Here is a 16,065-nt window from a genome sequence, read left to right as displayed (position 1 = left end):
AAGGCAAGTTTTTTAAGACCCCCAAGAGAAAGATCTTTTTCTGAGAGACTGTAGTGATTCTTCTCACTCCAATACTCCCAAGGTGTGGACTCAAAACGCTCTAAGCTATGTTGATTTGTGCATAGCTTCACTGAAGGTCAGGAAACCCAAACGCCTGACAGGAAATCAGATACGTGACCTTTATGTCACTCGGCAAGCCGAAGAGACTTTGTGGTCAAATTTGATACCAACAGCTCTCAAAGCAGTAGCGTATTAGTTATTGTATTGAAAGAGTATCCACTGTCGTTAATCTGGCTTAGCTCTTTTTTTGCTTTTACACCGAGGATTCAAACTTGCTTCAAGTAAATGAAAAGCTTCAATTTTTGTCATGCTAATAATTCTTAAGGTGACATATTAATGCGAGAAATAATATCCTCATTTCTTGCGAGTTGCGAATAGCGAAAAAAATCATCGACCCTTCCAACATCTGTTTTCCATGCCGTCAGAAGACTTTACAAACTGTGCCTAGAGCTTGGTAAACGGAGAAGGTAACAGAAATACATTGACTTAAACGTCACGCTTGCAAGCTGTCTGTGACACATCGTAGCTTTATTCATCGCGCAGAAGTTGATGATTTACTTCAAGTCAGAGATGAATCGCCTTTGCGCAAAAAGCCTGCCGCGAACATTGTGGAAAGTACCTCCCCCCCCTTTCTCCCCGGTCTCTAGACATTACAAAACCGCAAAATTGGAGGTACATTTAGGCAATTCAAAGTTTTCATTGTTTGTTGGCGATTATTTCATTCACTCCTGTGTCTTGTTGACTCTCACGCTCTTTTTCAGTTAATCACCAAGACATTTGGATTGCATTTGGTCAACAATGAAATTCGGGCTATGGGGGAGGAGGAAGAGGAGAAGAGAGGTACCCAGTCTTCCTCCAAAAGAATGGGAAGAGTAAACAGACAGCAATTTGCGCATGGTTGTAAAACGGAGGCTGCTAAATGTGCGAGGGCGTATATTGATTGTTTTGCAAAAACATTTCGCGATTTCCTTTGAGTCTGTCATGGGGTTTGAGATACACCGGCGTTGAATCCTTTTTTATTCTTGATGCTGTGTTATTAACGTCTCATTAGGCTGGCGTCGACAGTTTGACGCGTTCTTCTCCCTGATTACCTTCAAATATTCGTTTGTGTACAGGTTGAATCACTAACCGTTTTTGACGAGCTCTACGACTCATCTTTTGCGAATCAGTAGAAACAGTGTGGAAAGAACTTCTGCTTGACGCAGATCTGTACCCTTGTAGAGTTTTCGAAGTAAGGATTTATCCTTACCGGTAGACTGTTTTTTTCTCGCGAAGCGTTTCAAGGTTGTGAGTTTTGTTGTTTTTCTTCGATCACCAATTGATCATTGTCAGATTGGCGTGGTTGGGTGAGCTGACGAGTTAGTCCTAAGGCCTAGATTTTCGTCAGTATCCACAAGGATCAGAATATATTTTTTGCAGAATCTGTAGAGACCGTACAAAGAAGTTCATAATGTGTGTCGTTAGTCGTCATTTTGGATACTTGGCGATGTATTTGTTATGGTAACCATCTATTAGTCGTAAGATGTCTCTATTCAACCATGTTAGGACGCGTCAAATCACTCCTAAGTCTCTAAAAGAGTCGCTTGTGACTGAGCTTAAAACAAGACAGTTCCCGAACTTGTTAAAACAAAGGGAAATTTCATTAGGGAGAACAGATAAAGTATTTGCATCACGATGGTTGGACTATAAGAAAGTGGTCTGTGGCACAAAATCAAATGAGGTGAGACAACCAACTGATGATAATTTTCTCAATAATAATCTTATTACACCTTAAGAATTATTATTCAGGGGATTTTAAGATGCACTCTTTCTGATCAATATAAGCTCTCACAATGTTTTATTGTTAGTGCCCTATTTCCTTTTGGTTACTATCTTGAGACATCAGTTCTGATAAAAGGCTGCCAGATTCCTTCTTTCTGAGTGTCTGTTCAGAAATGGATTTCATTAAAATATGTTGAGAACGTAACAGTGGCACACATGGCGCAGCCAAAGGTGTCACTGATTTTCTTACCACATTTTGGCATGTTCTGTGATCTTTTACTTTACAAACCCAGGCCAACATTGAATCTATTATTTGTTTTAGATAATAAAACAAGCAAAATGCATGTTGTTAATGGTGACATCAGTATGTGACTATCCTCCAGTAGATCATAGATGAAACCAATCAAAATACATGTACTATTCAGCCTGTCACGTAAAACATAGTTGGTGATGGGAGCGAATGAAAAGAAACAAACTACGGTTGCTCTTATGACTATATCATAATTAAAACTCAAACAATATTCTTCTTTTGAAGCATAGTCAATATTGCTTATGTTAGGTCTGGCTCCCATGTAGCTTGATGTGTGAAGCTCAATTGGAGTGCTGCATGAGTTTCTTGGGAGCATTGTGGGTTTGGAACCTTTTCAAGCCTGACTCCTTTTGGGGTTTTGTTTTTGCAATTATTATGGTTGTCACAGTCTTGTCAGTCATTGTTATTAAGGCTCATTTCTCGGTTTTAGCTTCTTGTGTTGGACATGTTTTCGGATTGGATTCTCTCCATACCAGTTTTAGAGGGTAGTCCTGGCAGTGAGGTTCCTGAATTCAACTGTGGGATACATAGCATTGAAATAAGTCCTTCAAAAACATTATTAGCCACAAGTGGTCAAAATCCAAATCATTTAGCAGTTTACAGACTGCCAACATTTGATCCAGTCTGTGTTGGAGAGGTATGTATTCTGACTATCTTTTTTCATTTTGTGGGATTAAAACAGACAATTCTGGGCATGAAAAATGAGCCAGATCATAGATTTTGCATTGTTGTGTCTGCCTACAAGGCCAGCCAGACGGTTAATGGCAATGATAATGATGATAACAAGTACCAGTTATTCATGGAAGTGGAAGTGAATAATGGTGGATATTAACTGAGCTGTGAAGCAGTGAGGCAAATTATGAGACTTGGTAAACATGTTTGGTAATGCAGGTTGCTAAATATCCTCTACCAGCCACCTCTGCTTTGGTGAATAGTTGTTAGATATGCCACACAGAAACCAAAAAAGAAATATTTCATTTCTCTCATTATACCTAAAAGATGTCCAGAAATTTATTGTTGACACGCAAATTTGCCCCTTTGGCTGCATGAGGGTGAATAGCACTATGAGTAAAGTAGCCAATCAGCTTACACAAAAAGTGCCTGCACCTATGTGGTGTCTACTACTAAAGATGATTGCAATTAAGTCATATCATCTTTTTTTTGCAATGAGGTCACTTCTAAAGCCAATTGCAGTGTTTCAATTACCCATTTCTAGTCTTCATCAGGTGATAAGTTTTCTGGTTATGCTTCACCTGTAGTTATGATGTTCTATTGTAATTGGCTGACTATTAACCGCCTCCCGGTTAGCTTAATTGGTTAGAGCGCTGGATTGTGTTGTGCAGGAAGTCGAGGGTTCGAGCCCCAGCTGGACCAATACTCATGGTTTTAAAATAACTGAGGAGAATTTGCTACCTTTCTATATTATCAAGAAATGGATAGATATTCTAGTCTTCTTGGATAAGGACGAATAAACCGTAGGCCCTGTCTCCTGCAGGGTTAGGGGTAGGAGACGTTAATTTCCCATGCATGAGATTACTGTGTGGTGGCGCCTAAAATGCAGACATCTGATCTCATCCTTTACAACTCGCAATTAAGCATTAATTTCTGCAATACCAACATTACCATTCAAAGCTGTTAATAGATAATACCAACATTACCTATTAACAGCTTTGAATGGTGATTGGGCCAAAATGTGCCAGTTATAGCTTTTGAAAACCAACCAAATACAGCAGAACATCTTTTGTAGGTTGACACGTAACCAAGCAATCTTATTTGCTGGTGAAGACTAGCACTGAGCCAATGAAACATCATGATCCACATTGGGAGTGACAACATAGCAAGTCAAGCAATGATACTGTTAAATATTATTGTTCTTCATCATGATAAATATAACCAAAACCTTTCAAATAATTTGTTCATTTTATTTATCTCCAAGGGACACACTGACTGGGTGTTTTCTGTGGAATGGATTGACGATTTTCATTTAGCAACAGGTAAATTTTCAATAAATTTGGCACAAGGAAAGTACTGTAGGACAAATATTGGTTGTAATTAGATGGCCACATTTCCCAGAATATAATTGTGATGTATTGTGTGACAGAAAAGATGTTTTTTAAATTTGAATGATTGATGATAAAAATTTTAAACTCAGCTCAACTCATATTTTTATTATGAACCTTGTCCAAGTAATTTCTGTAATTCTGTGTGTTTCTTTCTGAACTGCCATTGTTACATTTTGGTTGTCAACATTTACAGTCATGAGTAGAGCTGTCTTCTTACTTGAGTAGCCTAAGAGAGTTTCCAGGACTATGATATTTAATTAATGGACTGTCTTTTTTTAGGATCACGAGATGGTAGCGTTGCCTTGTGGTGTGTCCAAGATCCTGCCAGCTTGTCAGGAGACAGCAATCAGTTAAAACCGTGTATCAAGCATCCTGCAAGCAAACTCCACAGCACTTTACCACATTTGTGTGGTAAAGACAAGATTAGGGATATTGTTTATGATAGAAACTCTCAGGTAATTTTGATTTGATAGGCATTGCAAAATAACTAATAGTACTTAGCAAGAAATCTTAATGATAGTAAAATGACAAAAATTTGGTGGAGTTCCCCCCCAGTGGCTGTTCAGCATGTGTGTTGAGTTTGGGAAAAATTTAAGTGCAAAGAGTTCTATGCAATCTACAGAGTCTAAGCCTAATGGCTAAGAGGGTGAACTTTGGTTCAAAAGGTGGAGCATATGACCCTTTCTAGATCAAAATGACATGTCTCAGGTAAGACACAATCTCTTATACAGTTGAAACCATATTTTGCAGGTCAGTATAAGAGGTCACCTTGTATTAAGTGGTTGGTTGTTAATCCTTTCACTCCCAAGATCTCATTCTAGAAATTCTCCTTACTGCCTGTTGTACAATTCTTATAATACTAGTTTGGAGAATTTGGTATGGATCAACTAATAATCCCTAACTGATATTTTTCTTGATTCTCAACACTTGTCTGCTTGATTTTCCATTGAAATTGTGAGGAGAAAATCTGTCTTGGTCAATTATGGGAGTGGAAGGGTTAGTCCCCCAAATTTTCCCCCTTAAGTACTGTAATTTGCATCTCTATTAAAGGGTCACCTCTATTAAGCAGTTGTGGTCACCCTTGACTGAGTCCCAACAGCCTGTTAGTATTGTCTTCCGCCTGTATTGAATGGTCACTTGAGCCAGAACCACTCAAGTACTATTAAGATTAAACTCTCAAGTATAGTTTATTCTGTGTTAATCTCCCAGAAACGATGTTTGTACTTTGTGTTCAAATCATGTCCTCAATGCCGCGGCATTGCAGACTGTCTTCCATCTTTGGACTGTTAGGACAACTATTATACACAAGGTCTTTCCTTGCACTTAGGTGGCACGGAAAGCCGTAAAAATCTTGAACAAAAGCTCATCTTTCAAACCGGCAGTCTAAATCCCACAGGGATCAACGAACGCTTTTCATTCCACTAATTTATTCATGTTTTTCTCGTTGCCATGCTCCCACCAATAACGTAGCTCCATTTTCTGCCTTTAAAAGCACACACAACCCACAATTCCTCTATTCGCTCCGACGAAGGGCTAACGCTCGAAACGTCAGCTTTTGTAATCATTACGGAGGCCAATTTACCATTTCAACTTTGTTGATATATCCAAATTATTTCGTTACTGCCACCGACGCAGCCTCAAACAGTTTCTTTCGAAACTATCAGCCTTTATTCATGATTATACACACAGATCACGCAAGTCATTTGTTAGTCAACCTGTCTTAAGTGGTCAACTTGTATTTAGCGGTCACCCTGCCATTCCTCCCAGGTAACCCCTTTTAAGTGAACCTGTATTAAAATACAAGTTTGACTGTTTTGCCTTCTCTAACCAGGGGTATAAATGGCCAACAGTTTTTTCTACTATCCCATCCTATGAGGAAAATTGGGGCTACTGATATTGTGCTTAGACAGTGGTCTGGGAACCTTTAATCCTAAGCAATCATTGCCATTGATCAATGATAGATAATTACCGGTACTCATTTGTTTTATTTATTTAGACTCTTATTTCATTATCTTCGCGTGGCTATGTACATCTCTGGGACATGAAAAACTGTCAAGTGGTAGGTTCTTTTTGTAATAGCACCAATTCATTTCATATGATTACAGTCTTTTAGAGTGACGTTCTCCATCAGAGTTCTTAGAGCTCATTTTTCTTTTACCTTTGTCTGAGCAGGTATTTTCCATGCAATAACTTAAGATATCCTCTCTTATTTTTTAGAGAAGTACTTTCTCCCTGAAGTATCCTATGGAAACAGTATGTCTTGCACTGGAGAAAGACAACAATTTATTTGCAGTTGGTTCACAGTCACATGTTTCCTTTTATGATCCAAGGTGTGGCACTGCTGTAGGATACATAGGGTCACGTGACCCAGGAGCGGGTGAGCCGGCGGAGGGGTGGGAAAGGAAATTTGAGTTAGATAGGGACGCTGAAAACCTGCGTATTTTGCAGGCTGCTTAGTCAAGGTGATTGAGTCTCGAAGCACTGGAATTAAATAATATTGCTGCTTTGGCTTGCTTTTGACTGCGCTGTACTTTTGTTGTTTACCTTGTCCAAACACGGTGAGATTGATAAAAAATACTTTGGTCGTTTCAAATTTTTGATAAGACACGACTTTCTTTTGTAGGTGTGCGTTCATTGAGTTTCCGAGATCTATTGCTGACTGTTGGTACCGGATGTGGGTCTCTATTTTTCTTCGATATGAGAGCTTCTAAATTCCTAAGAAACACAGAGAGCACAATGATCTGTTTTAGATCAGGAAAAGGCTGGCTGGTAAGAAATGAGTTGAGATTGTTCTGACTGTTGCCTGCTTAAAGTTAAAAGAGGCTTAAATTTATAGCAAACCGTCTTAGGCTGAGCACAGACACAGAAAAACAAACGCACTCAGGTTGGTAGAGGTAGGAAAACGAACAGACAGGTTGTGAGTCTAAGTTGACTGGCTGGGTCCGGCAAAAACATCAGAAACGGGTTAAAACTGTTCGAAATCCGATTGAAGCGTTTGAGATCGGACCGGACCGGACCGGACCGGACCGTCCAATATTAGGCTAACGTGTGCTGTAAATAACACGGGATCTTCCTTAATTTGATGGAAGTATCCGAAATCGGCAGGAAGCGTCTGAACGGAAACGTTCTTATATGTGTGCAGAATCTGACTGAAGTGTCTGCAATCGAGCGGAAGAGTGCAAAAATCCAACGAGAGTGTCCGAAATAGGGCCAAAGTGTCGTAAGTCGACTGGAAGCGTGGATATTCCTCATACCTAATTTTGTTTTATTTTTCGGTTCTTAGCGGGAAGAGTTTCAGGATGATTATGTGTTGGAACATGCACTTGTCTGTCGGAGCAACGCCATCTACACGCACTGTTACGATCCAACAGGTACGAAGCTATTCGCGGCCGGAGGGCCACTCTCTCTGGTCTATTATGGTAACTACGCAGCTCTTTGGGAGTAACACTGGGAATGAAATTTCACCGAGTGATTGTTTTCTTGCCTTGTCAATGGGGTAATGTTGCCTCTTACCTTCATAAATTGTGTATGAACACTCGGAAACGTCAAGGACAACGAACCTCTGTCTCCACAGTGACCTGAGCTAACAAACAATGTGGTGGTACTTGGAGACTGAAATGCTATATGAAACCTCGAGTTTGCAATGATTGGAAAGGACTGTCGGCTAAAACATGTCAACCTTGACTAGACTCCTTTAGTTCCTTGAACTTTAAAAGTAAATAGTAATTTACAAATGAGGAAAATTATCAGGAAGAAGATTAAGTGCACAGTATTGATAATTCTTCCTCAAAAGAATCGTGTATCCGAAATTCCCCGCGTTAAAATCAACAAAACTAAGGTGTATATATGGAGGCGAGAATCAATTCCGCAGGTTTCACAAATAGAGTGTTGAACGCGAACCTAGACTGTATTGTATTCTTTACTTTTTTTCTCTGTGATTGGTCCTGATTGCAGAATGCGCGAGGGTGATTGATAATTGTATGAATGTGTGGTATTATCGAACTTTTTGAATAAATGTATGAAAAAAAAAAAAAGACTGCAGCTATATGAATCACTTGGAAATAAAGGTCATTTACAAGAGAAAGATGCTAAAAGTATGTGAGCTAAATTTCGTGATACGATGCTATCATGTGAGTGTATAAATGTTGGAATAAATGGTGGGATATTTTCGCTCGTCGTTGTCTTGATATTCAGTAAATAAACCCCTTCGGGCGGCTGGTATATGAGCAGATAATGTCTGCAGCCGAGATATTGTCTGCAAAATGTATAATTGGCCGAGAAGCAAAGGGCAAATGTGAAAGTTTGATATCACGATCACTGGACTTAGCAGACCGAGTTCGTTTTTACTTCTTTGTAATGCGCGTCTTCATCAAGATGTTTCAAAAATGACTCAGGATCCGATTAAAAGGATGCATGTGTTTGAACAAACGTTGTAGACCTTGTTGATCTGGATTAATTTTCTAGTTGTACAAATAGGCCCTTGACAAGATACACTTACCTTTTGGTGTTTTCCTTTTGAGGCAAACTTGTAAGTTATCTCGTCGAGTAGATACTAAAAAAAGACGAAAATATTCACAATTTCTTTGTGTTTTCGGTGGAACCTTGGCCTAGGGCGCTTTCCATTCAACAGAAATCACGGGTTCAAAATGTCGGGTATGTTCGCTGGCCGAATGGAACGCGTCCGACCGTATCCAAGAGGGCACACTCAAAACGTATTCCTAAATTTTCGAAAACTTATCCCGGAACTTTTCCCGTTCCATTCGATTTCAGACCAGAAATCTCGAAAAATTTGGTCAAATGAAAAGCGCCCCTAGAATTCGACTAAAATTAAACAGAGTCCGCGAATTTAGGACGTGAGGTCAGCGGTCTAGAAATGCGCCAAACTCGCAAAGCATTTCTGTATCTTTCTCTCTCCTTCTCCTCGATTAAAAATGGTGGGTTTCCGAACTTTTGATAACAATCCAGAGTCATCGTTGTTGAACTTCCCTCTATCGTTTCGAGTGAATAACTATTTTAAAGATGTGTAATCACTCTCTCTGCCTGGTTAATTTTCTTAGCCATGGGCACTATGTGCATGTGATTTAAGTTGTATTGCGCTTGGCAAACCTAAGATAACACGGAGCCAAGTATTCGAGGAACACCATTTTTCATATGCTACTGCAAATTTAGGTGTCGTTGGTGTAATTTAATTCATTATCTATGTTGAGTAGGGTGACTGTTTTTGAAATCTCTATCTTGTCAAATCACAAACTTTTTCTTCAAGGTCAGTTTTATATTCGATTTTTTTCGTACGCCTTATCCTAGAGCACTCTCTTTGTAAGAGGGTTGCAGATTTTATGTATTTGCATTGCATTTGTCGGATTTCTTAACTTTCCCTTAAAGCATCGGAGCTTATCTTGAAAGTTCCGGATTGAATGATTTTCTAGTTGCTGAAGTTTTGTCGATCTGGTGAACCGGGCATTGACTCCAAACAAATGGCAGGTAGTGAAATCAAATCTATCCATTACATCCCATGGAAGCTAAGTTAAATTGTAGTTCGACATCCAACTAGTTCTTTTTGTTCATATAAAATGTAATCAGGTAATTATTTTAATAACTATTTGAGAAGAAAAAGTAGTTTCAGTGGCACACAATTGCATTTATAGCTGTAGCATAATGATTTTTCCTGATAGATCCATGTCACTCCGCGTGAAATTCAAGCTTTGTGTTAACAATGTGTTTTGTCCTACTCACAGGGCCGAGTAAGGACCAAGACTGTGAAAAAGGCCGCAAGGGTCATTATCGAAAAATATTATCCACGTCTGACTCTTGATTTCCACACCAACAAGCGTGTGTGCGATGACATTGCAATCATTCCAAGCAAGAAGCTTAAGAACAAAATTGCTGGGTAAGAATGTGTTTATTACAGTATGGAGTCTAAGAAGCATTCTGCAAGATGCATTCCACATTTCTGTCTGTCATGTTACAAAACTCTCAAGGAAAACATGCATCATTTCATAGGACTCAAATTGTAGTTCTACTTGGGATATCTGTCAGGGCACAAAATTGTGCCTAATACAGTTGCCAATGCAATTAAGGTTACCATGCTGGTGACCAAGATTCAAATATTAGTTGCTAAGTTGCTGACCAGCACTCTTTGGGTCTTGTATATCTTACCTTGATGTATATTGCAACAAAGTAAAGCTTTAAGGTAGATGAATCGGTATGAACAATGAGGCCTGTTAAGCAAAATCGTCACAAATGTTGCAAAACAAACATGTCAACATCCGCCATCTTGGATTTTCCAAATGTTACGTTGAAAAATTGTGAAATGAAATGTCTCTTTTGCTAACAATATGTATTGCAGGCTCACAGCATTCCATACTTTTCTGACCATGGCTACATCTTCCACTTGCTCTGAATTGGCTTTATTTATGGAGTGATCTAAATTTCAAATGAGCAGCAACATAGACAGTGATCAGGAAGATTTATTTTAAATACTGACTGCATGTACAACCATGACTGAGGACGAGGTTTTAGAATTGTCACAGGCTTTGAAAAAAATAAATGGCTCCTAACTTTTTGGCCTTGGCAACCACTTTGGAAAATTTAGGAGCCAATTTGCTCCTTGAAAAAAAGTTAATTTCTTGTAGATGATTGCCTCTTTTTTTCTTGTTTAGGCTTTGTTGTGTCTGCTACTTTATTGACTGACAGTGATGTAGACACAATTATGATTTTGCTCTGAACTTAAGAGTTCTTGTTTTATTCAATTGTGCCATGTGATTACTTTAATTCTGAAGTTTTGAGCACTGTATTTTGGTTTGTTTTTCGCTGCCATTTTCTGGTAGAAAATTATTTGGATATGCATAATATGATTTGTCAAAGAAATTTTCTTGTAGGGGTCCTCATGTTTATTGGAATTATTAAATTTGATTTTACCTTTCATAACATTGATTTTGATGTAGATTATCTGCTTTTTTAAAATTGTAATGAACTATCTCTTTTACAACTGTACCAGAAGTAAGAGTGACTGTTCCATTACCTTTTGTGACTCTTCTGTTTGTTTTGGGACAGATTTGTCACCCATCTCATGAAGCGTATTCAGAAGGGCCCTGTTCGTGGTATTTCTATCAAACTGCAAGAGGAAGAACGTGAACGAAGGGACAATTATGTTCCTGAGGTGAGAGAAATTTTAAACTAACAGTCTTCATGTAGCTAATGATAAGGTATACTTATGAGAAAATTTAGCTAGTAGAGTTCTAGAATGGACATTTTTCTCAGCACAAATTGAGGACAACATCCAAATGTTGTTCTCTCTCTCTCTCTCTCTCTCTCTCTCTCTCTGTATGTGTTTGCATGTGTGAAAGGAATTTAGTCTCGTTTCAACAGAACGTGTATGCTAACTTGCATTATATTTGATTGATAAAAGAGGGGTATATGCTTTCTGGGCTGGGTTCCTTTCTTTACAGGGTGAGCCAATTTTTGCTAGACATGTTTGTTTTGTGGTACTGTTTGTAATGAATCTTAAGTCTTACTCATTGGTTTTTCACCTGTGTTAGGTGTCTGCTATTGAGCAAGATATCATTGAAGTTGACCCAGATACCAAAGAAATGTTGAAAGTATTGGTAAGTGCAACATCAACACAACAAATGCTCAAACACTTCTATTATTATCACTTTGTTGAGCATTGTGGTGCATTTTGATGGCTAAAATGGAGATTTTGGCGTGCAAAAATGTAGTTAAGCCCATTGGCACATCCACAGGATTGTTCAGACTGTCCTGTTGTCTTTTGTCTTGTGTTCTTATTTCCTCAGTGCCCTTCAAAGTGATATGATAGTAATACAGTTTATGTTCTCTGGCACAAATTAATTTTTTTGTTGTTGTTGTTTTATTAAAGTGCACCTAGACCCAAAAATTTTTTTTCGCTTAACGAAATAAGCGTATTTTTTGGAGTATTTCTGTGCAAACATTTTTTTATTTGCTCAAATCTTCAATTGTCTGTGCCCAGTCAAAATACAGAAAATCGGCTGCCATCTTGCCCCACGGCCGAGTTTAAAGAGGAATGGCTCTAGCAGGTAATGTGACGTCAAATCGAGAACACGAAAGTCTGCATTTCACACATTTTCGCTTGTTTGGGAAGGTTGTAGTCGATTTTGTCCGAAAATATGCCGACTAAGTGTGTTGTAGGAGGATGTAGCAACGTGCGAAATTTGCAAGAGGGTATCACGCTTCATACATTCCTCATACAACACACCTGGTCGGCATATTTCGGACAATATCGACCACAACCTTCCCAAACAAGTGAAAATGTGTGAAAAGCAGACTTTCGTGTTCTCGATTTGACGTCACATTATCCGCTAGAGCCATTCCTCTTTAAACTCGGTCGTGGGGCAAGATGGCGGCCGATTTTCCGTATTTTGACTAGGCACAGAAAATTTAAGATTTAACCAAATTAAAAAATTTTTGCACAGAAATACTCCAAAAAATAAGCTTATTTCGTTAAGCGAAAAGAAATTTTTGGGTTTAGGTGCACGTTAACCATCCTACTGTAAAAGAATTCCCTTAGGATAAAGCCAGTAACAAGCTCTGGCATTTCTATTCTTCACCTAACTCGCCAAGCTTCAATAAGAAAGCCAATTCTCTCCACTGTTGTTGTATCCAAACAATACTGAACAGTTCCCTAGCTTGCAATTGTTTGCCGTTATTTCCTGTATGTGTGATTGGGTGTTCACCCTTTTAGAGAATTACTGTAAATTATCGTTCATTCTTTGAAGTGTAAAGTTTAGGATTAGATTTTACTCAAATCACGTTATTTTATTTGTTATGTTTCTGAAACACTTCTATTTCATAATTCATAGTAGTGTTTGATTGAGCTTGGTTAACTCATTTCTCCAGGTGCAATTCAGGAATCACTAGTTTTGCATTCAGTGTGGGTAATAATAATTTCCAATATAATAGAAGATGCACTTTTTCATTATAGGACTTTGGCAACATTTCTAATCTTCAAGTCACTCAGCCAATCAATGCTACACAGAGTTTCCGTCCTGGTGGAGGCAGTGGTGGCATGAGATCCTAATGGGCCAAATTTTGCGCAGAAAAATAATAAACATGTACAAATAGCAAGCTTCTGTTGATGTGTTATGAATATCTTGGTCATCCCTAGTAACTTGAGCCATCAACCCTTGATCTCCCTTTCCCCTCCCCTGGTGAGAACGACCATGGTTTTCTCTCCATTGATGGACACTGGAGTCTTTTTCACTGTAATGCCCTGCTTTTCTCCTGTCAACCTTACAAACTAACTGGGTTTGTTATTTGATAAGATCTTCCAAGCATTATACTTTTTCCCATATCTTGTTTATCCTGCTTTTAGAATTTGAGAGTTTCCTTCAATCTTGAACCCCAGCATAAAAATACAGGCTGTGTGCCATAAATAAAACTTATTGAAAGGCATTTGAAAGATAGTAATATTTTTTGTTTTGAAAATTGTGGGCACTTAAATCTTCATTTTCAATTATGGTATCTGGAAGAAATATTAGCTTGTTTTACAGCCTGATCTTTCACTTCCTCATGGATTTTATGATGTATCGTATCTTTAAACCATAAGAACCGGTCGTCTCTCAGGGACTTATTAAAGCGTTTACAATTTAAAACGTGACTTCCTGTTATCCTTTCCGTCGTATTATCTTCAAGAACGTAGGAAGACTTCATCTTAAAGTTTGCGAAGAATGTGTTCTCCCATGTCATTAAAAAGAAAACCAAATATCAATATTTAGTGAAACAAAAATGTCTGCATGCCTCAGCATCCACGTCTACGAAACCAGTTGCTGAACGAGAAGAACTTAATTTTGTGATCGTAACCCATGACTGTCAATCAAGACGGATTATAAACAGCGTTCCGCTTGTGCGGCTCTTCTGTAATTTGAAACTTCTGTTTTGCGAGAATCTAAAGTTTTAATAGGGCAGCTGTGACTGTTGCCAAGCATGACAATGTTGTCTATTTGTTCGAGTGGAGCGAGATTGTTTAGAAGGAAAGGAGAAAACAGGCTAGAAATATGCTCTCAAAGCTCAGTTAATTTGAAGCCATTGTGTTTAGTCTTTTAGGCCGCGGAGGGGATCCGTGATCCGTTAACACAATGATGGTAACTTTAAGGCGACCTCGCCACAACGGAACACGGCAATTTATGCGAGAAGTTCGCCATCCCGAGAAGTCTCATGGCTGTATGGAATTTCGCGAGATTACTCTGAAGGACCCGGTCGTAGATCCCGAGTGGATATTTCACCATCCACGCTTTAGAGCCGAAACATTCACACATGGAGAGAAAATCACTCCAAGTGACGGATTGTTGAGCAGTAAGAAGGTTTATAGACGCGTTCCGAGCGCGGGTGGAGAAGTGCGTTCCAGACTTCTTTGTGAACGAAGGGAGGGTGAGGGAAACGAAACGTCTCGACACTTTTGCGAATTACTAGGTCCCAATCTGTGTAAGGAATGCTGGAAGCTTGTGCAAAGAACGGAAGCATTTAAAGAACATCGTGACAGGTTCCCTAGCGAACTGAAAAGATCTGAAAGATTTAAGGACCCTTTTAGCCAAGTGATATCCTCGCATGATCGCAAACTCGAAGACAATGACAGCGAAGAAGAGCTTTTCGATGAGACAGAGGACGAAGAATTTATTTCAACGTCGATTTCCGCAAAGAAACGAAGCACGATTACTTCCCCATACGACAGTGGCTATTCAAGCCGAATGAGTTATATTCGAAGCCTTAGTAGGACCCCCTCAGGCGAAGTATGTCCTCGCGTGACTTCACGTTCACGTTATGCGCGCGGCGGAGCAAGGGTCCATGAGGACAAAAGGGAAATTTCTCCCAAAAACGGCGAGGTGTTTACGACTCCTATTTGGAAAAATGCCTACTTAGCTAAACTGCGCGAGATAGAACCATTCAGAGAAATTTTGACGAACACACTTCACTATCCTAGAAAGGTGAGACACGTTTGGCGAGACTTACCGATAGAGCCAGTCCTCATGGATTTGAAATTAATTAATTTTACCATATACGACGGTGCAAGAATCAACGGAAAAGAGGATACCAAAATTTTAAAGTAATTTATATCAGAAACACATGGAAATTGATAAAGAAACTGCCATTAGTAATATTATTTTTGCAAGACGACTGGGAGAACCGAAAAACAACCACTATGAAAATGTAATATAAGCTTTGAGATGCATCTGTATAGATATATGAATGGAAGTAAAGTGAATTAAGAAGCATAAATTAAATGAGAAGGACATCAGCTTATTTGGTACCTTTGATTTTGTGTTTGGAGTTCTCCGCTGAATGTTGTATTTTGTTACGTGAAGTCGAAGTGGCGCCCTCGCTCAAAGTTGATGACAAGCTGTTCATTACGTATAATGCAGTAGATAGCGCTATTTAAGCAATAGCGAAAATCAGACCTGAAAAAAATCAGGCCTGTACGGGACCCGAACCACTGACCTCTGCGATACTAGTGCAGCGCTCTACCAATCGAGCTAACAAGCCAACTGGGAGCAGGCCAGGTCCCAGTTTTTTCAGGTCTGATTTTCCTATTGCTTAAATAGCGCTATCTACTGCGAGGATCGTGCATCATACGTATCTATTACCGCAGTTCAAAATATATGAACTTCATATATTTCATTGTATCTGAAGCTGTTCATTCTTTTTTTACTTTTAGCAGTGGTCTTCATTATGCGGGTTTCGTCGCACTCCTTTATTTAGCTACACTGAAAAAGACCCAGCAGCTGAGAAATAATCAGGTTTTCTCTCCTGTTCTGTTCCCGTTCTTCAACTTTAATTCCCCCCAAACAGTTTTTTCTTTCTTTTTTTTTCTTTTTTTTTTTTTTTTTACCAGCCTTCTCA

General features: G+C 39.0%; 3 protein-coding genes across 4 annotated transcripts; all 3 read left to right on the top strand.

Annotated features, from left to right (window-relative positions):
• Positions 1 to 916: 916 nt before the first annotated feature.
• Positions 917 to 8,364, top strand: LOC111321743 (DDB1- and CUL4-associated factor 12). Its single transcript, XM_022924709.2, has 8 exons — positions 917 to 1,780; positions 2,562 to 2,768; positions 4,068 to 4,125; positions 4,474 to 4,649; positions 6,191 to 6,253; positions 6,412 to 6,571; positions 6,818 to 6,963; positions 7,478 to 8,364. Exons 1-8 carry the CDS (start codon positions 1,583 to 1,585, stop codon positions 7,637 to 7,639), a joined length of 1,170 nt encoding a protein of 389 aa, XP_022780444.2. The 5' UTR covers positions 917 to 1,582; the 3' UTR covers positions 7,640 to 8,364.
• A 689-nt stretch (positions 8,365 to 9,053) lies between these two features.
• On the top strand, positions 9,054 to 13,292 carry LOC111321720 (small ribosomal subunit protein eS17). 2 transcript variants are annotated; one of them, XM_022924683.2, is made up of 5 exons: positions 9,054 to 9,128; positions 9,930 to 10,081; positions 11,248 to 11,353; positions 11,733 to 11,798; positions 13,154 to 13,292. In XM_022924683.2, the coding sequence occupies exons 1-5, from the start codon at positions 9,126 to 9,128 to the stop codon at positions 13,247 to 13,249; spliced, it is 423 nt and encodes a 140-aa protein (XP_022780418.1). In that variant the 5' UTR covers positions 9,054 to 9,125; the 3' UTR covers positions 13,250 to 13,292. The 2 variants fall into 2 exon arrangements, with proteins under 2 accessions (XP_022780418.1, XP_088612037.1); XM_088755911.1 differs by lacking the exon at positions 9,054 to 9,128.
• Positions 13,293 to 13,924: 632 nt separating this feature from the next.
• Positions 13,925 to 15,463, top strand: LOC148732036 (uncharacterized). Its single transcript, XM_088755910.1, has one exon. It carries the CDS (start codon positions 14,307 to 14,309, stop codon positions 15,273 to 15,275), a length of 969 nt encoding a protein of 322 aa, XP_088612036.1. The 5' UTR covers positions 13,925 to 14,306; the 3' UTR covers positions 15,276 to 15,463.
• Positions 15,464 to 16,065: the final 602 nt, after the last annotated feature.

The sequence above is a fragment of the Stylophora pistillata genome, chromosome 4 (genome assembly GCF_964205215.1).
Source record: "Stylophora pistillata chromosome 4, jaStyPist1.2, whole genome shotgun sequence".
Classification (NCBI taxonomy): domain Eukaryota; kingdom Metazoa; phylum Cnidaria; class Anthozoa; order Scleractinia; family Pocilloporidae; genus Stylophora; species Stylophora pistillata.
Note: the sequence above shows the minus strand (reverse complement) of the source record. Positions and strands in the feature narration are given on the sequence as shown.